Source organism: Gossypium hirsutum, chromosome A05 (genome assembly GCF_007990345.1).
Source record: "Gossypium hirsutum isolate 1008001.06 chromosome A05, Gossypium_hirsutum_v2.1, whole genome shotgun sequence".
Taxonomy (NCBI): domain Eukaryota; kingdom Viridiplantae; phylum Streptophyta; class Magnoliopsida; order Malvales; family Malvaceae; genus Gossypium; species Gossypium hirsutum.
Window position 1 is genome coordinate 109,024,620 of NC_053428.1, and position 21,581 is coordinate 109,046,200.

General features: G+C 31.8%; 2 protein-coding genes across 8 annotated transcripts; one reads left to right on the forward strand and one right to left on the reverse strand.

Moving 5' to 3' along the window:
- Positions 1 to 8,726: 8,726 nt before the first annotated feature.
- Positions 8,727 to 12,710, reverse strand: LOC121229702 (uncharacterized). Of its 7 annotated transcripts, XR_005927617.1 has the most exons (7): positions 12,428 to 12,710; positions 11,751 to 11,828; positions 10,872 to 11,580; positions 10,417 to 10,668; positions 10,239 to 10,267; positions 9,560 to 9,652; positions 8,749 to 9,018 (listed from the first exon to the last, which is right to left on the reverse strand). XR_005927617.1 is itself a non-coding variant. In XM_041114539.1 (5 exons), exons 3-5 carry the CDS (start codon positions 10,540 to 10,542, stop codon positions 8,743 to 8,745), a joined length of 495 nt encoding a protein of 164 aa, XP_040970473.1. In that variant the 5' UTR covers positions 10,543 to 10,668; positions 10,872 to 11,580; positions 12,428 to 12,695; the 3' UTR covers positions 8,727 to 8,742. The 7 variants fall into 7 exon arrangements, 4 of the variants coding, with proteins under 4 accessions (XP_040970473.1, XP_040970474.1, XP_040970475.1 ...); XR_005927618.1 differs by lacking the exon at positions 10,239 to 10,267 and having other exon boundaries at positions 11,751 to 11,856; positions 12,428 to 12,706; XR_005927616.1 differs by lacking the exon at positions 10,239 to 10,267 and having other exon boundaries at positions 12,428 to 12,705.
- A 6,665-nt stretch (positions 12,711 to 19,375) lies between these two features.
- Positions 19,376 to 20,922, forward strand: LOC121229703 (NADPH:quinone oxidoreductase). Its single transcript, XM_041114542.1, has 3 exons — positions 19,376 to 19,714; positions 19,794 to 19,985; positions 20,321 to 20,922. The coding sequence occupies exons 1-3, from the start codon at positions 19,618 to 19,620 to the stop codon at positions 20,623 to 20,625; spliced, it is 594 nt and encodes a 197-aa protein (XP_040970476.1). The 5' UTR covers positions 19,376 to 19,617; the 3' UTR covers positions 20,626 to 20,922.
- The last annotated feature ends 659 nt before the right edge of the window (positions 20,923 to 21,581 follow it).

The window sequence follows — 21,581 nt, forward strand, 5'->3', positions numbered from 1 at the left end:
TTACTTCAGCCAATTACTATACCAGAATGGAAATGGGAAAGAATCACTATGGATTTTGTATCGGGGTTACCTTTGTCTCCAAGGAAAAAAGATGCTATTTGGGTGATTGTTGACCAATTGACAAAGTCAGGGAACTTTATTCTGGTACGTCTGGATTCTTCTTTAGATAAACTAGTTGAACTATATATATCTGAAATTGTCAGGCTACATGGAGTACCTGTCTCCATTATATCAGATAGAGATCCCCGATTTACGTCTCGTTTCTGGGACAAATTGCAAGAAGCCTTGGGTACTCAGTTGTATTTCAGCACTGCATTTCATCCTCAGACAGATGGTCAATCTTAGCGTTTAATTCAAGTATTGGAAGATATGTTTCGATGTTGTATACTAGAGTTTGAAGGTAATTGGGAGAGGTATCTATCTTTGATTGAATTTGCTTACAATAATAGTTATCAGTCCAGTATTAAAATGACTCCGTATGAAGCTTTGTATGGTAGAAAATGTAGAACACCGTTATATTGGATAGAACTCAATGAAAGGAAGATATATGGGGTTGACTTGATCCGGGAAACAGAAGAAAAAGTAAAGGTTATTGGGGACAGTCTAAAAGCAGTTTTCGATCCTCAAAAATCATATGTCGACCTTAAACGAAAAGAGATTGAATTTCAAGTCGGTGATAAGGTATTCCTGAAAGTGTCTCCTTGGAAGAAAGTCTTCCGATTCGGTCGAAAGGGTAAATTGAGTTCAAGATTTATCGGGCTATATGAAATCATAGAAAGAATTGGACCAGTCGCTTATCGATTAACATTACCACCGGAACTTGATAGAATCCATAATGTTTTTCATGTATCTATGTTACGACGATATCGATCAGATCCTTCACATGTTATTTCTCGGACAAAAGTGGAGATTCAACCGGATATGACTTACAGTGAAGAACCGATCAAGATATTGGCACGAGAGACAAAAGAGCTTAGAAATAAAAAGATAAATTTGGTGAAAGTATTGTGGCAAAAGCACGGGATTGAGGAAGCGACACGGGAACCGGAGGAGGCAATGAGGAAAAAATACCCAAACCTCTTTACTGGTAAGATTTTCGAGGATGAAAATCCTAAAAGGAGGGGGGAGAGTTGTAATGGCCTAAATTCAAGGTTATCGGAATAGTGGTTTCGTAACCAAAAATTCGATTTAAAGAGAAATTTATTTCAATATTTTTGCATGAAAATTGATATGATAGGAAAATCGTATGAAAATATTGATAAAATTTTTTTATCGATTTAGTGGTTAGTTAGAAAAAGAAATTATTGAAGAAATTGGGTAAAATAAGGTACAAGGACCTCTATCTTGTAAGACCTAGTTGAAAATAATTTTATAAATATTTATAAAATGTTTGTAATGTGGTATTAAAATTTCGTTAGGAAATTTTAATGTTTGGATAGTTAATTAAATGAAAAGGACTAAATTGTAAAAAGGTGTAAAAGTGGATGGGATGATTAAATAGCTTAAGTGTATAATGAGAGAGGATTTAAAAGAAAATTAGACCCAAATTTTATTTTGTCTGGACGGCAAGGCATGAAATCAGCAGGAAAATTGATAAATTAAGGGCAGAATTAGAATATTGCAAAATTAACTAAATAAAGCTAGGACTAAATATAAATATCTAGATTTCTCTTCATTTCTCTTCAATTCCAGCAGCTAAAAATGTAACGACCCGAATTTTACCGTTACCGAAAAAGTGTATTTTCGGGTCTCTGTTTCTGAAAAATGGATTCGTAAATATTTATTAAAAATATTTACGAAGTCAATTGAGTGGTTAATTAGAGTTTAATTAAGTAAATTTAGTTTAATTAAGAGTAATTAGGAAAAATGACTAAATTGAATAAAGGATGAAAGTTGAATTGTAGAATAAAAGAAAATGAAGAGGACCAAAATGGCAATTATGCCATTTGTCCTAAGTGAGGCGGCATAAACATAAAAATCTGAGATTTTTTATGTGTTAAAATATATATATTAAATTATTATTATATTATAGTATATTATATATTATATTATATTATATAAATAAGTAAAGAAACATAAGAAACAGAATGAAAGCAAACGAAACAGAGAAGAAACAGGGGAGAAAGAAAGAAAGAAAAAGAAAAAGAAAAAGGAAAATTTGGGTTTCAAGGCTCAAAGTTTAATTTGGTAAGTCAATTAAGTCATTTCTTCTTAAATTTTGATGTTTTAGAAGCTTTGGAACAAGACTTTGATGAAATTAAGTTGATATTTTGAGAGTTTATAGATTTTCAAGTATAATTCATGTTGAATAAAATAGTGAATTAAGGGTTTAACTGAGTAAATTTCAAGCTAGAATTGATAATAGGATCAAATTGTAAAGTAAGTTATAAGTTTTATGTTGTAGGGACTAAATTGATGAAATTTTGAAATTAGGAAAGTATGTTGGAAATTTAATATTTAAATGAGAGTATGGATGAAATTTGAATAGAAATAAAGTATGAATTAAGATAGAAAAGTAAGTGAATTTAGTTAGAATTAAATTGAAATTAAAGTAAATCAACATTTTGTACTAAGACTATTTTGGACAGCAGCAGTAGTCTAAGTTTGAAAAATCACCAAAAAATGTAGAAATTGAATTAGAGGATGAATAAAATATGAAATTAAATATTATTGAGTCTAGTTTCTTATAGAAGAAACGATATAAGCAATTGAATTGTAAATTATGAGATATAATGAATTTTGTGAGACAAGGTCAGAATGAATTCGGGTTCCCCTGTTCTGACTTTGGAAAATCACCAAAAATTGAATAAAAATAATTAGAGGCTTAAAGTTATATGTTTAGAATCCCTAATGAGTCTATTTTCATTAGAAATTAACGAGAATGTTATCCGAGTTCTGTACTGTGAGATAATTAATTTTTAGTGAAGAAGGGACGAAACTGTCAGACAGCAGAATAAGGGTGAATTTAAAGAATAAACTGTACTTAATGGCTAAACCAAAAATTCTGAAAATTTTATTGTAAGAAGATTTGTGAGTCTAGTTTCAGGAAAAATTAGTGGATCTTAATTTAGAATTCTATAACTCAAGATATGAATTAGTAATGTATTAATGATTATGAATTGTATTAATTTCGTAGTCAATGTGGTACCAGAAATCTCGGCTAAGAAAGGACAAGACAAAGTCAATGGGAGTTAGCTCGAAAATTACGGTTTGTATTTCTGTAATCCGAACCTAATACGTAATTGTTGAATTTATTTCTTAATATGTATATTAAGTGTTTTGAAGTAAGAATTATTGTGTTTTGCAAATGAAATGGATTGATATAGTATGTGATGAAATTCTTGAATTTATATTGATTGAATTGGCGTATATATATAGATATATATATTGAATATTGAATATATATTGATTATTTGAATTGAATTGAAATATAAATTGTTTGAAAATTTTAAATATGAGATTTGTGATATTTGGATATTTGTTATTGAAAAGTGAATTGAATTGTATTGAATTATGAATTTATGTGATTAATTAAAATGTGTATTGATTGAAAAAAATTGAAAGTGAATTGAATACCCTATTAACAGTATCGGGCTGAGTCGGATATAGTTGGCATGCCATAGGATTGGAAGTGTTCAGGGATTCTTCGACCTCGAGTCGATGAGACACTGGGTGTCACTATATTTCTTCGGATAGATTCGATGAGGTACTGGGTACCAACTTTACTTCGGATAGGCCGATGAGACACTGGGTGTCAAATATTGCTTTGAACTATCCGATGAGGCACTGGGTGCCATATTGGTGTGTTTGGTTGGATCCGTGTATCCGCCAAGGTCCGAGTCTTGTTAATAGGGGTAAATAAGTGAAAAGATAAGTCGAGTGAATTTGATTGATTGAGCTATTGGAATGAAATGAGAAATTGAATTGAGAATTGAAATTGAGATATGAGATTGAAAACATGAACCAAAAGGTTCATGAAATGAGTGAAGTTCAAATGGATGATGATTGATGTTAGAATGAATTAAAATGGTATATTGTTAGGAAATAAAGTGTGAAAACAAGTGATTTGTGAATATATTGTATAGAATTTATACGGTAAGTAAATGAAAAGAATTGAACAAATATGTTATTGTGTTTGTTATATGACTTGTATAGAATTTATATGGTAAGTAATTGAAAATTTATCTATAAAACAAATAAATGAATACTTATAATTGTTATTGTGATTTTAAGTTTAATTGTTATATTATTAAGTGTTCGGATTATGGAAATACCACTGAGTATACCATACTCAGCGTACGGTTTGTTTCTGTGCGCAGGTTTAGTAAAGATAGAACGTTGAATCAGCATCCCAGTTCGATCCCAAATTCATTAAGGTAAAGTGTGTTAATTATTGGTAATGGCATGTACCTAGGATGTTTTATGAGAGTCATTTAGGTTGTAGATGTACTCATGAAATGAGTAAATTATGGTTGGCAACGGTATGTAGTATGAATTTTGAAATTTACTAAAAATTCGTAGTGATTCTAAATTAGTCCCGAATTGAATTTACTGTTCATATTGGACCGCGAGGGCCCATTAAAGGGACGACATCTTAAAACTAGGATGTGTGTAAATATTTATTTTAATTAATGACCGAAATTGGACTGTACTGACTGGTAATGTCTCGTAACCCTGTTCCGATAACGGTATAGGGTTAGGGGGCGTTACAAAAAACGCCATAGGAGGGTTCTCTAAGCTGGTATTCCATAATTTTTTCATCAAGTGAGTTAATCCTTTCCTTTTTCTTGTAATTTTTGTGTTTCTAAGACTTTTACAACTAGGTCCTACTATTAAATTCATTAGTTTTTGATTTCATGGATGAAATTGAAAGTCACCATGGTTGAGTGCTGTAAGTTTATGATGAAATAGAATGAAATTAAAGCTTTAATTTGTTTATGAGATGATTTTATTAGGTAATTTCAATAGAAATTGATTTTTAGGACCTAATTGTGAAAATGTTTGGAATTAAAGTCTATTGCTCAAATTTTGATTCCTAAAGGTTGTAAACTAGTTTAAGGTGATAGAATAAAGTGTTAATTGAGAAAAATCAGCTCAATTGGAAGGCTAATTGAGTAGGGACGAAATTGTTATTATTAAAAGCTTAAGGTAAAAATGGTAATAAACAGCTTGCACTAAAACAATATTGGACAACAGCAGTAGACTAACCTTGAAAAATCACCATAAATTGTAGGAATCGAATGAGATATAATGAATTTTGTGAGACAAGGTCAGAATGAATTCGAGTTTCCCTCTTCTGACTTTGAAAAATTATAAAAAATTGAATAAAAATAATTAGGGGCTTAAATTTATATTTCTAGAATCCTGAATAAGTCTATTTTCAAGAGAAATAAACGGGAACATCATCTAAATTATGTAGAAAGAGATAATTAATTTTTAGTAAAGAAGGGTCAGAAATGTCAGACAGCAAAACAGGGGTGACTTTAAAGAATAAACTGTACTTATTGGCTAAACAAAAAATTCTTAAAATTTTATGGTAAGAAGATATATGATTCTACTTTCAGGTAAATTTAACGGATCTTAATTTGGGGTTCCGTAGCTCGTGTTATAAATAATTTAGTGACTATGACTCAAATAGACAACTTTGAATAAACTATACATAATAATAATGAAATTATAGAAATTGTTGCATATGAACATGAAATGTATTAAATTGATAATTAAATTTATTTATTTAGATCCAGAAGATTCAAATACGAAGCTAGATCGAGGAAAGGAAAAAGTTCAGGATTAGTAGTTTTTTATACACGAACAAGTATCAAGGTAAGTTCGTGTAACTTGAATTATATTCTTAAATGCTTGAAATGTATGTTATTGATGTGAAAATGATTTGAATGTTCATTATATGAAAATTGATGAAACATTGATATATTTGATAAAAATGAGAATAAATCCCGGTTGAATGGAAGGAAAATTCGATGGATCTCTGAAAAGGAATTGACGGTAAAAAGGATCTAGCCCGGACGGGTGATCCTATCCTGATATAGCCCTCCCGAAGAATATGTGGAAAATGGATTTAGCCCGGACGGGTAATCCGAATTAGGGTCTGAATTTAGCCTGGACTGGTAATTCAGATCCAAGTTCATTAGAGTAATTGTCATTGCAGGGGATTTAGCCTGGACTGGTAATCCCGATAATACTCTATGAGTTTATATTGCAGGGGATTTAGCCTGGACTGGTAATCCCGCTGCAAGGTTGAGGTTCGCAGGAGTGTGCTCTCTGAAATGGAAATGTGCGCACATGAATAAGAATTGACGGACCCAGAAATGTTCACTAAAAGTGTACCTCTGAAAATCCATCGAAATTTTGAGAAATTCAACGGGATAAATATGGAAAAATAACAAGAAAATGGAAATCATGGTATTGATGAGCTCATCAATCATAGTATATATTATTGGTAGATGGAAATTATTGTACTAACTTGAATGTTGAGTTTGTGCATGTTAGGGTAATAATGCATTGAATGGATATATGAATGTTTATTGTATTGTATTGAAAATATTAGGTAAGTATAATTCTTGTTACATGAGCTTACTAAGCACAAAGTGCTTACCCTGTTTCCTTTTCCCCTGTTTTGTAGTGTTAAGAGCTCGGAGGTCGGATTTGGTCGGAGACACATCACACTATCAACCTCAGGATTTCGGTATATAAAAAAAACTTTGTTTTGGAAATCAATGGTATGTATAAGCTAATAAAGTAAATGATTCTGTGAAATGAATGTAAGGTCAACCAATGGTATGGCTAACAAATCTTGGTTTTGGTATGCGATGATGTTATCTTATAAATATGCGTGAATATATATGCGTTAACCTATCTTGAAAATATGTTGAATTGGATTGGTTGATGTGGATTATTTTTGGTTTAAAATTTCAGGGAAGGTTAGATATTTATAAAAGGGGTTATATTGAAAAAAAATTAACTCGTAAACTCCGGTAATACCTCGTACCCTATTCCGGCAATGAATATGGGTAGGGGGTATTGCAATGTTAGCTTGAGGTTGCATTTTAGCCTCCCCCTTTTGCTTAACTTGGATAGTCTTATTTCCTTGAGTAACCGTCAATGCACTTTCTCCAATCTCCAGTATGAGTGTAGCCTATTCCTGATCACACATGGTCAAAAGCTCATAGATAGACCACTTATATTTATGTGTGTTATATAAAATCTTAAATGGCCTATAATGAGGTGGAAGAGTGTTCAATATAAATGCACAAGGAAAGATTTAGACATTTCAACCGTAAGTGCTCTTAATCGAGTTGCTAAATCTCTCATCTTGTTCATGTGATCACGCACACCTTCTACGGTAGTGAGTTTCATTGATGTGAACTTCATGATTAGAGTGCTGACTAATGACTTTTGAGAAGTTTTGAACTGTTTTTCAATAGTTGTTAATAATTCTTGAACATTCTCATCTTGCCCAATTGAGCTATGAACATCAACAAGAACCTTACTCTTTATGAACATGATACTTAAGCGGTTAGATCACTTTCATTTTTCATACAAAGCAAGATCAACCTGAATGCTGGTTTCAGTAATATGTGGCTCAAATTTCCTTATGGCATAGTCAAATCTTAAAGTTCTTACCAGTTAATTTAGAGATACCTACTATATTATCAGACATAGTCACAGGTTGTAAAAATGAAAAATAAATGAACCTATATGCTTAACAAAAATTTGAGGGAAAATAAATTATAATTTACTAATGCAAATTATGTCAATAATGCATCTAGTGATATAAAATTTGTTTGTGGGCTAAATTTTTAATTCAAATAGATCCATTTTATGGTAGAATTGTTTACTATTCTTTTGAAAAAAATTATTAAATTCATTTTCATAATTCCTATGGGTAACTATGAGAAGTCATTTAATAATTTTATCTTAATAAATTATGCAATGGGATTTAATACCTATGCTTTCCGTATGTGATTTTTAAATTTAATAATTTTATTTAACTAAAGATGTTGTGGCTAATTTTTTAACTAAATAAAATTATGAAAATCACTTAGCTAGATATTAATCCTTAAATTTTATTCAAGATTGTTGCTAAGCCATTATGCAACATCTAATGTCTATAAACTTTATATATCCTTACTACAATAAAAAATTTCATTTAATTAAAGTTTTTGTGGCTAATTCTCTAATTAAATAAAATTATTTGGATCCTCAGACATATATTATAAATTTTTATTGCTAAATACCTTATGCAATAAGTCTAAAAGTTTTTATGCACCTAAAAAAATTATGAAACCACTAACTAGATAATTCACATACAACCATATACTTCAGACACATAAGAAATATTCAAACAACAAATTTCTAAAATTTTTCACTTTCTTATTTATAACATAATTAATTTTAGAAATTTTAATTTAATAAAATCCAAGGATTTTGCAAAAAAGTTTGCAACAAAAATTCTAAAAAAATGTTTAAAAGAGTAATTCAAAGAAACATGATATCATTACACTACAGCAAAATTGACTTTTAGCGGCATTTTTTTAGGCTTTTAGCTGCGTTTTTGCAAACGCCGCAAAAAACGCCTTTATAGATGGTGCCACTAAAGGTTGCCACTAAAGATCAGGACTTTTAGCGGCGCTTTTCCCACAAACGCAACTAAATGTCATAAAAATTAAAAAAAATATATTATAAAATATTGTAAAAGTCCTGAAAAATATAAAAAAATTAAAATTAATATTGAGAAGAAGAATAATCTATGATATAAATACATCCCGCCAAACAAAATACCGCACTTATCATACTACACCAGAAATCTAACAAAATACAAATAGAACAAAATAAGGATGAATGAAAGACATTAATGATATATAAAATCATTGTTTCTAATGCATATGTAGAAATCAAGCCATGGTGTGCACCAAGGATCCGGCTCTCGTAATAGCACCAGGCCTTGATCAAAATAATACTGCGTTTGAAAAGATGATCTTTTCCAATTAGCTGGTCAACCTGAAAAACAAACAGTTCAAAAGAAGTCATGTGTCAATTAAACTTGCCACCCTTGATATTGCTATAGGAATTAATGTATGGAGAGTGATGGAGATGGGATTGGGGATTCCTCAAGGCTGCAGCAGTAAATTTAAGCAACAGTGTGGGAAAAGGTAAAATGAGAGATTTTAGACTAAATGAAAACAAACAAACAAATATAATTGTTAAAGAAACATTAATTTCTCTTAAATCCGGTAAAATCTTAAAGGATTTGGAAATGAATGAAATATAAGGGGGAAAAGAAAGAGGAAAAGCTAAAATTCACTCTGTCGGTTAGTAGTGATATGGAAGACAAAAAGGATAAAACACCACATACCAAACGAAGATCATAAAACTACTTAGAATTTAATGCCAGAAAATGAAACAATGTACCATTTAAAATTATACTTTTGAATCATCTTTTGCATCAAGTGATTTATATGAATTATGATTACCACATCCACAATGTTTGGAATGGAAACGGATTCTAAACATATCAATGTTGGATAGGATTAGATGATACCTTCTCTAGAAAGCAAAGTGCAGATAGACCAGCCGTTTGATTGAAAGAGATGTCCACCGGTATGTCATTCACAGTGCATTTCACTATTTTAACCTGAAATCAAATTCCAAAATAACCGAAATGAGCTCAAGATGATTTTAAGCTATATTTGCTGCTTTCGTACATATACTAATATGCAATAAATACCATTTAACTGCATGGGAACAACGACAAAGATGCAGCTAAAAATTTAATATCAGCATAATAGCACAAATAGAAGTTGTTGCCAAGTGTCCAACAGCATATGACTTATGTGGTTTTATTCAATATCAGTTAAGCGCCTAGTCGTTTGCTACCCTAATTTCCGTTATCTATATTATAGGAACGTCTTTTAAATTTTTACACGTGACAGAAAGTTATAAAGGGTGCTACCTTAATCGATTAGCATTGGGATGCAGTTTCGATGCTATGTCCAATAAAAGCGAAGTTACGGAAAGAAATAAATCAGACGAAAACACAATCCTTTAGATGTACTTGATGACAGCTGCCATTATCTAGTTCATACACATGAAACGATATCAAGCTCATAAATGGAATATACTACATAAGTTTTAGATCCAAGGCACGGGGTCATCTCTTACGTTAACTTGCTAACCTATGACGAGCAATCCTACATATCTCATTCTTAAATTTCTCATACCTCTGGGCATCTGTCAAACTTGGCAGCAACTAAACAACCATGGGACAGAAAAGAAAAATGATAAGTGCCAAATTCAAGAAAGATGCAAAGTAACAAAGTGGAAGTTAACTATATCTTTAATTGAATTACAGGGTATCACAAAAAAAAAGAGAATAGAATTCATCAGAAAGAGTTATACCTGTGCACGAATATATTGAACATCCTGTACTAGAACCTCAGAGTTCTGCTGGTTATCTTGTAAGATACTGCAGATGTATCTTGCCAAATTTTCCTCCATATTTTGATGACTAAGAGCACTGAGCATTTATATACTTTTAACACAATGGAAGGGAAGCAATTAGTGAGAGAGAGCAGTATCTGTTACACTGTACTTGGTGAACCGACAAGTTTTAGGAATCCAAAAACAATGCAATAAAAAGAAAATATTCTCCTGAAAAAACAAACAAATGATAAATAAGTAAAATTTAAAACAACATAATTGTGATTGATGCACATCAAATCAGAAAAAAAAAAAGAAAAAAGGGCGATAGATTTCGGAGTTAAAGTAAATTCATAATGGCCTGTGAAGTATGAAGAGACAAACATATATGTAGAAAGCTTAACCAGAGAGAGAAAGAGAAAGGTTTAACTTACAACGCAGTAGTTGGGGTCCAAGAATGGGTGCTTAAAACTCCATAACAAGGTGAGATAGGTAAAGAAGAAGAAGAAGAAGACCCAAGAAGCTGGTGACACCCACATATACACACACCACCTCCTTTGCTTTTATCTAAGCAACTTTTCTCAGTTTTTTTTCCTCTTTACTATTTCAAGTTTCCATCTTTAAAAGAAATAAAGAAAGAGAGAGAGAGGAGCTTCAACAATCCCCCACCCTCTCTCTTGACTTTAATTATTTATTCTTCTTTTCATCCAAACTTTTTTTGCAGCTATCCCTCAATACAAGATTTTGCTTAAAAGAAACTCACTCCCCCTCACTTTTATTTATATATATATAAATAAAGCTTTATTGCACTCACTGCAATTACAGGCAGATGATTAATACTTCCTCAAAGCCATGATTAAGATCCCTGCCTTCAATCCCAAGACTTTTAGCAAAGGTCTGAGGAGAGAAATGATAACACCATGCTCTCTTAGCTGCCTCTCATCTCCACATGTTCAAAGCCCCTTTATATATATATATCTATTGCTTCTATTGTTATCTTCTATTTATAAATTCAGCATTAATACAGTGTCCCAAAATATTATAATTTTCTACAAACATTTCCACTGGAATATATCATATATCCTTTCAAATCAATATCTCCATCAAGGTTTCACAAGCAGAGTATATAAATGCTCAGTGCTCCTGCATATGAAAACCCAGCAGAGTATATAAAAAGGAAAGTTACAAAGTATTGCAGATAGCAGCAGAGAAATGCATTCATTCATATTTCTATCAATCAACACTAAACAAATTTCAAAATTATCAATAGAAATTTAATAGCATTAGCTCTCTACCACAAAGCAATTGCATACCTTCACATAGATAAATTAAAAACCAACCCTCCAAAAATTATCATTGAACAGCTTCAGCAAGAACACCATGTATAAAACCTGCATGAGTAGGGATATAACAGGCCATCTAGACCATCGAAGGCAAAAAAGAAAAATGGAACCTATGATCAAGTTCATCAAAGAAAGGACAATAGTTGTAGAACATAAAGACTGCTAGAAGGCAGAGGTGGCTGTAAGAAAATGAGAATCAGTAACCAAAAAGGCAGATCAAAGAGGCCTACAGTAAGATCTAGCTTCCAACTCTAAATCTATGAACAATGGAATAAAAAAAGAACATTACTTTCTTTCCTGAAAAATTAAAATCAAAGATCATGGGAAACTAAAATTAAGAAGAAAAATGACCATAAAACATTCTTAGTCGGACAACTTAGAATTAAATATATTAAATAGTTATTGATCTTCCTTGTTTCTTTCAAATTCTTTTCTCTCATCCCTTAAACATACTCATCAATTATCCCAAAATTAAACGATAGAAAAAACCTAAAGCAGGAACCCTTAAGTTCCCGATCATGTAATGGAGCCTTCTTTCAGTAGACGGTTGCTTAAATTTCAAAAGAGATTCGAGCATCATTACAGACCGAAACAAGAACATTGACGAAGCAAACAAATAAATTTAAAAAAGAAGAAGAAAGACTAACCTCAAGCGCTTTCGGACGGTGGAGCAAGAGCAAGAGAGCAAGAGTTTTATTTTGGGGGAAAACTTAGGAAAAGGGCAAGCCACTGACTTTACGTATAGAAACACTTATGAATCTTAAGAAAATCTCATATAGAAACAGCTTAAAGGAATGAAATAGCAGAAATAACGTAACATAAAATCCTACAAAGGAAATTGACAAACAGAAAAGAATGAAAAATAAAAGAAAAAGGAAAACATTTTGAATCGTTGTGTAGAGTTGGAGGGATGTCAAATTTTGGGAGGATTAGAGGCGGGATCTGTAAAATCAATTGAAAGGTGCGTGATGGAAACAACTGAAACGGTGCGTGGTGGGAACAATTGAAACGGTGAGTTTTGAATTAGTAATTCATCAACAGTTTATGTATTTTAGCTTCGAAAACTTTGAAACGCCATAACTTTCGCTCGGTTGTCCGATTGAGACGATTTTTTTTATTTCGAATAACTTTTCGAGACCTACGCGCTGACAAACAGCCGAAGGCGGTTTGCCGCACTTTTTGTCGAAAAGGATTCTTTTTTGCCTCTATATTTTGATATTTTCGGTTTAAAATTCAATTTTAAAACATTCAAATCATTATTTTCCTTACTTATTTGAAGTAAACACCGGATTTTTTTTACAAAATTATTGTATTATTTTTTTTAATTTGACACGTGTATGGAATAGGTCCGATAAATCATTAGAGCGTAACATAATATAATTAAGATAATAATAATACTCCTATAATATAGCAATGAGTTAATTTAGTTTAGTTGGTTAAGTTTGCTTGCTTTTTACCTTAGTACCTGGGTTCAAATCTCGTTGTTAGCAATTTTGAATCTTTTTTATACCCCTCCGTACCTTGCTCTTCTTTGTACTTGCATTTATTATTTTTAATCAATTAACTCTTCAATATTACATTAATATATATTATTAGTACAATAATATAGACGAATTGACAATTTGAGCTACATATTACAGTAATACATTAACATTAATATACAGGCTCATAATACATTAATATATATTATTAGTACAATAGTATAGAAGGATTCACAATTGATATACGGGCACATACATAATTTGAGCTACAATATTATGAATATTAAATCGCTAAAGCTAAAATTTTAGAATTGTTGTATAAATTTTTAAAATTTAATAAGTGTAAAGGATAGGTGTAATAAATTATACATAATACAAGATTTGTGTTTTTAAGATATTATTAGAATAAAAAAATATATCTTATACAAAAATAATGGCAGTACTAAAATATACAAAAATATTGCACATAATTCATTTCTTGTTTCACTGTAATAATCTTACAATGGTATTTCTATATATTCATTTTTTTTTTGCACTTCAATTTTGTTTTCCTCTATTGTTTCATGTTCACCTGAATGTGTACATTTGTCCACTTCTCAATTGTTTTGTAAACTGAAAGTTTATCTATTATCTCTTAAATAATTTAAACTATAATCATAAGTTTAATATATTCAAATTAAGATTATCTCTTTTACAATTATATAAGAAATCATTTAATATATAAATTAAAAAATACTAATTAATCTAAACCCTAAACCTCTTAACCCCTATCCCATAAATACTAAACTCTAAACCCTTAACCCTAAACCCTTGCATCTTAAACCCTAACCCTAACCCCTAAACCCTAAATCATAATCCCTAAACCCGTAATTCATCATAAACCTTCAAATACTAGTTAACTCCTAAACCTTAAACCCTAAACCATATATCTTAAACCATAGTTAACTCATAAACCTTAAACCCTAAACCATATATCTTAAACCATAAACCATAAACTATAATAATAATTAATTCGATATTTTAAATTCAATACTATCTCTTTTACGATTATATAAGAAAATATTTAATATATTGTATAACCATAAATTTTAATAATTATTGTTTTAGAGGTTATAGATTAGTGTTTATGATTTTTTTGGGTTTAGGGGATATGACTTTTAGCGGCGTTTTTCCAAAAGCGCCGCTAATGCTCTATTTTTCGCGGCATTTTTTACTAAAACACCGCCATTACTCTGTTTTTAGTGGCGTTTTTGGTAAAACGCCGCTATTGCTATGTGTTTTACAATTTTTGCGGCGTTTTTTGATAAAATGCCACTAAAAACGCCGCTAAAGCCTTATTTTCCTGTAGTGTTATTTTGAGAAATTTGCAAACTTTTAAAATCAGAGAATGCATATTAACTTTACTCTGATACCGAATGTAAGCATAAATAACGGTTCAAACGTTATACTGTAGCAGAAAAGATTAAACATAAACACCTCCAGCTATTGTCTAAATCAAATGCCAAAATCCAAATGCTGTTACACCACTGTCAAGCACATCAAACTACCGACAAGGATGTCAAATTTAGCTGTACGAAAAATTGAAAATCGCCAAAATCTTTTAAGCACTCGGAAACCTCACTAGATGAAATATTTTCATAAATTTATTTTTGGTGCTTAGGGACCTTTTAAGCTAGTTAGTATTTATAGTGGTGATTCCTTATAAAAAAACCACCAATCTCACGATCACATATACAACCACTACCTCATAAACAAAGTAGTGGGAAACAAAAGTGGGGGGCATGGGAAACATGGGAATGACCCCATGAACCATAAGTAGTTTCAATGTTATTTGGACAAAGGAAGAAGCTATATGCATTTGATTGTCCACTACCTTTTAAGTAGCCACACTTAAATGCATGCTACTTCAATTATTATTATTAATTTTAAAATATTTGTGTGTGAAATATAGTTGGATATATGGAGGATATAAATATCCTCAAAATATATGAAAAATACTTTGAGAGTGCTTATGTTGAGCGCCAATGCTGTTGAAATCGGACTTGCTAGATTGGTCAGACTGAGAATCGGTCGGTACATCGATCTAGAGTAAGACGAAAAATCAATTATGTAACACCCTCTACTCGACCTGATCATCAAGTCTGGGTTTCGGATACTACACAAATTAGGATGTCTTACCACCACTTTTTGTTTCGGGTTCAATTACATATTTAAACAACGTAGGTTCGAAAGTATTAACTAAGGGTCTGTTTGATTGCCAGTAAAATATTTTCCGTAAAATGATTTCGGGAAAATGTTTTACTTTTCTGTAAAATGATTTACTGGAAAATATTTTCTGGTGTTTGATTGAATCTGTGTAAAATATTTTCGGCTGTTTGGCAGATTTCCTGGAAATATTTTTCGAAAAAATTGTTTTTACATATATTGATATATATTAATAAATTTTTATATTTTAAATTATTTTTACATATATTGCAATGATTTATTTATAATAATACTCAATTATTAAGCCATAATATTAATCGTTATAAATTGAAAAAATTAATATCAAATAAATTATTTGTAATTGTGTTAAAAAAATAAGTATTGAATAATTAAAAAAACAAGTTACTGGAAAATCGATAAATAGAAGCAATTTTCTACCGGAAATGAATGAAGGAATGAAGGAGGCGATAGAGAGGAGAACACGGAAAATGTCTTACGGAAATTGAAAGGGTAAGACATTTTCCCTAAAATGTAACCCATTTTCCCTTGTTTTGGAGTTCATTTTCCAAACGGAAAATGTTTTCCGCCAATCAAACACTGGAAAAGTTGGAAATGATTTTCCGGAAAATCAATTCATTCAATCAAACAGACCCTAAATTTATAACTCATTTTATACTAGAAATAAAATTTTAAATCAGTGATTCCTACGATCGATTACTAATTTTGGACAGAAGCTCAAAAATACTTGTAAGTGACTTGAACCTTGAGGTAAAGCCTCTACGAGTGCCTCCTTTATACACATGCATAGTTGCCAAGTTCACCTAGCACTTAGTAGAGTCTAGCTTGGTCCCTTTCGTTTACTGATTCTTTTTAATTAACCTACATTCAAAGAAAAATCTTATAAGTTCAAGGGAACTTAGTGAATTCCACATATAAAATTTTATAAAAGGGGTGAGATGTTCAGTACGAAATTTATCTCTTTGATAACCATATTTGATATTAATGGCGGTTGACACTTGTCAACTGCCCAACTGATTTCTATATTTGTGGCCTTTCTTAGAGTTCAATGTCCTCACTACCTTGGAGTACTAGGGCTTACTGGAAATGTTGAGACCCTTGCTCTGTCAAAATATCCCCAAATAAGGTTTCTTAACACATGCAGTTCCTACTTTGGAAGCTCAACGAAATCCTTGCCTTTCTGCTTGGCTAGATCTGACCTCCGCTTCCCTTATGTTTTGGTGGACTTTATAGGCCAGCTGGCCTTAGACATATACTTCCTCTCAAGAGGACCCGATTCAGCCCATTCAACTCTTCGGCTTACCTTTTTCCATAATCTTAACATATGTTCACGACAATGTACTAGTGCATACTCAACCATGCCTGTTGACTTTGCATGAAACCCGTAGTTTCTTGAGCAGGCTATCATAAGCGTATATTATGAGTACCTCTTTACTTAAAGAGCCTCTCTCCCTTTTACCTTAACTGGGGTTGATACATAACCTTAGCATTTCTTACTATTTTAGTTGTCCACCTCTCTTAACACGCTGACTCATTTCTTAATGTGACTTATGAATCCAATCACCTGCAAACTCCACTTTCACCCTTGACTTTCTTCATGATTTGCGAACTTTCCAATTACAATCCTCATGTCCTTACACCTTGGCAGACTTCCCATGTTACAGTCTCAATTAACTACCTTGTGTTTGATGTCCTGATGGACTACCCCGTGTTTAGTATCCAAATAGACTACCTTGTGTTTAGTGTCTCGGTGGAGTACACAAGGGATGCCATAGTGTCTTTCAGCTATGGTCTTATTCATTTTTATCATGATACCATAACATCTTTCAACTAAGGTCTTACTAATTTCTGGCGTATAACCTCCGATCAGACCTATTTCCCAACCATGGTCTTTCATATTCACTTTTCCCATTGCATTCCTTCAATTCCTCTATTTCACTATTCCTAACCTTGGTGAGCGAACACCACAGTGTCCCCTTCACAAGGCTTAAAGCTTCGCTTATCATGGGTGCACATAAAATCACTGTATGATGATATCTAACATAATCACCTATTTTTCCTTCCTAAATTTGTCTAATCCCGACAATGTTTCCCTTACATGCATTGCATGCATTTTATAAATAAAACATCGTGGATCATGCCTACCAAACTAAAATGGCAGATACTTATAGACCCATGTTGACTTTCAACATAATTAGCATTTCAGGGTTGTAGTGTAAAAACTCACATTGTTTTCTTGCCTCCTTAGCTTAGCTTCTTTTAATGCTAGAGCCTGCTTTATCCTAGTAGTTAAGCATGGTAACCATGTATCGATTAAACTAAATGTGTTCAACCCTTAAGACCTAGATTCGTTACCCAGAAACCTTGAGTTTTCTTACTCTACTTTTTTTCTTCATTCTAGAAATTCAGAGGGATAAGGAAACTTACTAGTTCTCAATCGTAAGTGTTGGAGGAGGCTCTGGTGGTGCACGATCACACTATCATCTTCGCCAAGTGGGGGCTTCTTTGATCTTCATTTCATCAATAAGCCCGAGTTTTACTTCAACGCGTTTCAGCCTCCGGCAAAGTTCGATAGCGATGGCAACCTTATTGATGGGACATCCAAGGAGAAAATGAAACAAGTTCTTGTTGCCTTGCAAGCATTTACCCTACGACTCCAACTTAAAACCTGAGTAAACAAATCACTCTTTCTTTTCTCAATTCTTCTATTGTTACTGTGATGAATTGCAATTTCCTGTAATTTTGGGAGTTTGTTTTTCTTTGAAATACTGCAATTTGAAACTTGTAATCTTATGTACTAATAATAACAAATGCTATTTTGACAGAGGAAAAAACTATATATTCCATTTAATGAGGTCTTTGAGTACTTAGAAGATTTTGACGATTTTCTATTTTCCATAAGGCTAAATTTGGCGACCTCGTCGGTGGTTTGATGTGATCGATAGTGGTATAACAACATTTGAATTTCGACATTTAATTCAAGTAATAACTGAAAGTATTTATATTCGATCTTTTCTGCTACTTTTTATTATAAACTATTATTTATGCTTGCATTTGATACATATTTGAATATATATTATTCAATATAATATTTGAATATATTTAAAAAGTACATATCCTAAAAATATATTGGTCGCTTATATATATTGGTTTGTTGGTTAATCAAAATACATAATACACCAATTTCTTTTAAAAAATTATGTTAGTAATAAATGCAATGAATTATATTTTATTTAGATTTCTTTTCAGAAAAATATAATCATTTAGTTATATAAAATACTTTATTAAATTGGATAATTTAGTTTGTTCGATTACATAAACTGATAAAAGATCAAATTAACCTATTTTAATCGACTTGGGTAAATAAATTTTCTTTTTCATCATTTAATTAAATAAAACTATAATTTCATCATTAGATTATTTAAAAATTTTCATTTAAGTCATTAGACTTTTAAACTTGATGCTATATGACTTTCTCAACTTACATCAATCTATGAACCAAAATTTAAATTGCAACTTTTTCTTTTCTATATTTGTCATTGACTTTTAGAGTGACTTGGATTGAAGGTATGTTCTTCTATTTTTAAACTTGAGCTCGATTAAGCTTGTTTATCAAGTTTGTACTCGAGTTCAACTCAAAAATAAACTTAAGGTTAAGAATATATATATTGAAGGCAATAATGTAATTTAATAATATAAAAATATGTAAAATTCGATAAAACTCACAAATTATTCGAGTCAAGTATTACTAAGTTTAAATTTAGCTCGATCGATAGCTTGAATTGCTCAAATTCAACTTGATAGTTACCAAATAGAATTCAAATTTTTTAAATTAAACTGGAGTAGTTGTGAACACTTATACAAATTAATGCCCATTGCGGTTGGCAGGCTGAAAGCTACTTGACTTCCTCACTTCTAGAACAAAAACCACTTTATTGATTATTCTAATCCAGCAGTCCAAATCTGACCATTCTTGTTCAAATATTGAAATCACACGTTTCACTAACCCTATCCTAGTGAATGAATCGCATCCCAAACCATTTCATCAATTTCCTCTCCTAAGTCTCACTCTTCCACTCTCATAATTACTTTACCCAGAGGGAGACGAGAGGACTGTAAGATATTAGAGAGCAATGGAAGCTGTTGTAGCATCCAAACCAATGACTAAAGTTGCTGCCATTTGTGGGTCTTTAAGGAAAGCCTCTAACAACAGAGGCTTAATTCGAACTGGTATATATTTTGTCAGTTTGGGTTTTGGATTTTGATTTTCTGGGAAATATTGATTTGTTTAATTTGTTTTTTTTTCCAGCTTTGGAGCTTACCAAAGAGTCCATAGATGGCATTGAGATGGAATACGTAGACATTTCACCACTTCCAATGCTCAACACAGATTTGGTAGTTGATGGCAAGTTACCCCCTGCGGTTGAGGCTTTCAGGCAGAAGATTTTACTGTCTGATAGCATCCTTTTTGCTTCCCCTGAATACAACTATTCCCTTACTGGTATCGTCATTCCCTTCCCCCAATGCTTTTCTCCTTTTAATTTTACTCTATTTCTATGGAACACTTTCTTTGATGTTCACGTGATTATGAATTTGGAGAAAGGATCTTTTTCCAATAGTTTAATCCATCAACATTTACATATTTGAATTTCAACATTTTCATCCTGTAGCATTGAACTATTAGAAAGAGATAATATCTCTGTTTCATACAATCTTTTCCTGTGAATTTTGTACTTTGGAAACTGTAGACAGTTTATTAGGATGTCTCATTTTTGGATTCCTTTTAAATATCAAAACAGTGCATTTCATGTTACCTCATTATATGCACCATTCCAGGACCTCTGAAGAATGCACTTGACTGGGGTTCACTATCACCCAATGTATGGGCAGATAAAGCGGCTGCCATCGTAAGCGCCGGAGGTGGCTTTGGTGGTGCACGATCACACTATCATCTTCGTCAAGTGGGGGTTTTCCTTGATCTTCATTTCATCAATAAGCCCGAGTTTCACTTGAACGCGTTTGAGCCTCCTGCAAAGTTCGATAGCGATGGCAACCTTATTGATGAGGCATCCAAGGAGAAAATGAAACAAGTTCTTGTTGCCTTGCAAGCATTTACCCTGCGACTCCAACCAAAAAACTGAGTAAACAAATCACTCGTTCTTTTCTCAATTCTTCCATTGCTGCTGTGATGAATTACAATTTGCGGTAATTTTGGGATTTTTTTTTTTGTTTTGTTTGAAATGCTGCAATTTGAAACTTGTAATTTTATGTACTAATAATAACAAATGCTACTTCGACAGAGGAAAAAAAAACTATACGCATTTCACTGTCAACTGCCTTGTAAGCGGGCATACCCTAAATTTATGATACTTCAATTTTTTTTTTCAAATATTAGTGTTTGATATATGAGAAATTATTTTATGGATCTTTTTCCACTACATTATCCATAGTCTCTTTTCAATTATTTAATAATATTTCAATTTTTTTATATAATTGTTACATAATTTTGATAATTTTTTTACCTTGAACTTTTAACCTAGTACCCTGAACCCTGTACCTTGAACCTCGAATTTGAATCCGATTCGAGTTTAGGGTTCAAGGATCATTATTCGAGTTTAGGTTTAGGGTTCAATATTTAAGGATTGAGGTTTATGTTTAGGGTTTAGGGTTTGAGTTTGATGCTTAAGATTTAAGGTTTTGAGTTTAAGGTTTGGTGTTTGGGTTCGAGTCCAAGTTTGGGGTGTAAGTTTCATGATTTGAGTTTGAGTTTAGGGTTTGAGATTTTTGGTTTTGGGTTCTGGCGTGTTCATAAGGAACCTTTCCAATTATTTAATGACATTTCAATAATTCTTTCCATGTTATTGATACATAATATTTTGTTTAATATTTATTTCAACTGAGAAAGAGATTATGAGTAACATGAGTAGCTAAAGGAGGGAGATTAAGAAGTGGATGGGGACGTGATTAACAAAGGATTAAGGGTTTCCCGATAAGATTAGTTCGTTTAAATTACGCGTTTTTAAACCTTAGGCTTTACAACCTTAAGAAGTAATCATAGGTTAAATAAGATTGGGAGATGAGTTTTTCCGAGTAAATC

What these genes read in the sequence shown, in the direction of transcription:
- LOC121229702 (XM_041114539.1), bottom strand. Translation starts at nt 10,542, where the DNA reads ATGCTCAGTGCTCTTAGTCATCAAAATATGGAGGAAAATTTGGCAAGA. An exon ending in TTCAATATATTCGTGCACAG is followed by an intron (nt 9,653 to 10,416) that starts GTATAACTCTTT and finishes ATTTGATTTCAG; the next exon opens with GTTAAAATAGTGAAATGCAC. An exon ending in CACTTTGCTTTCTAGAGAAG is followed by an intron (nt 9,019 to 9,559) that starts GTATCATCTAAT and finishes TTTGTTTTTCAG; the next exon opens with GTTGACCAGCTAATTGGAAA.
- LOC121229703 (XM_041114542.1), top strand. Translation starts at nt 19,618, where the DNA reads ATGGAAGCTGTTGTAGCATCCAAACCAATGACTAAAGTTGCTGCCATT. An exon ending in CAGAGGCTTAATTCGAACTG is followed by an intron (nt 19,715 to 19,793) that starts GTATATATTTTG and finishes TTTTTTTTCCAG; the next exon opens with CTTTGGAGCTTACCAAAGAG. An exon ending in ATACAACTATTCCCTTACTG is followed by an intron (nt 19,986 to 20,320) that starts GTATCGTCATTC and finishes GCACCATTCCAG; the next exon opens with GACCTCTGAAGAATGCACTT.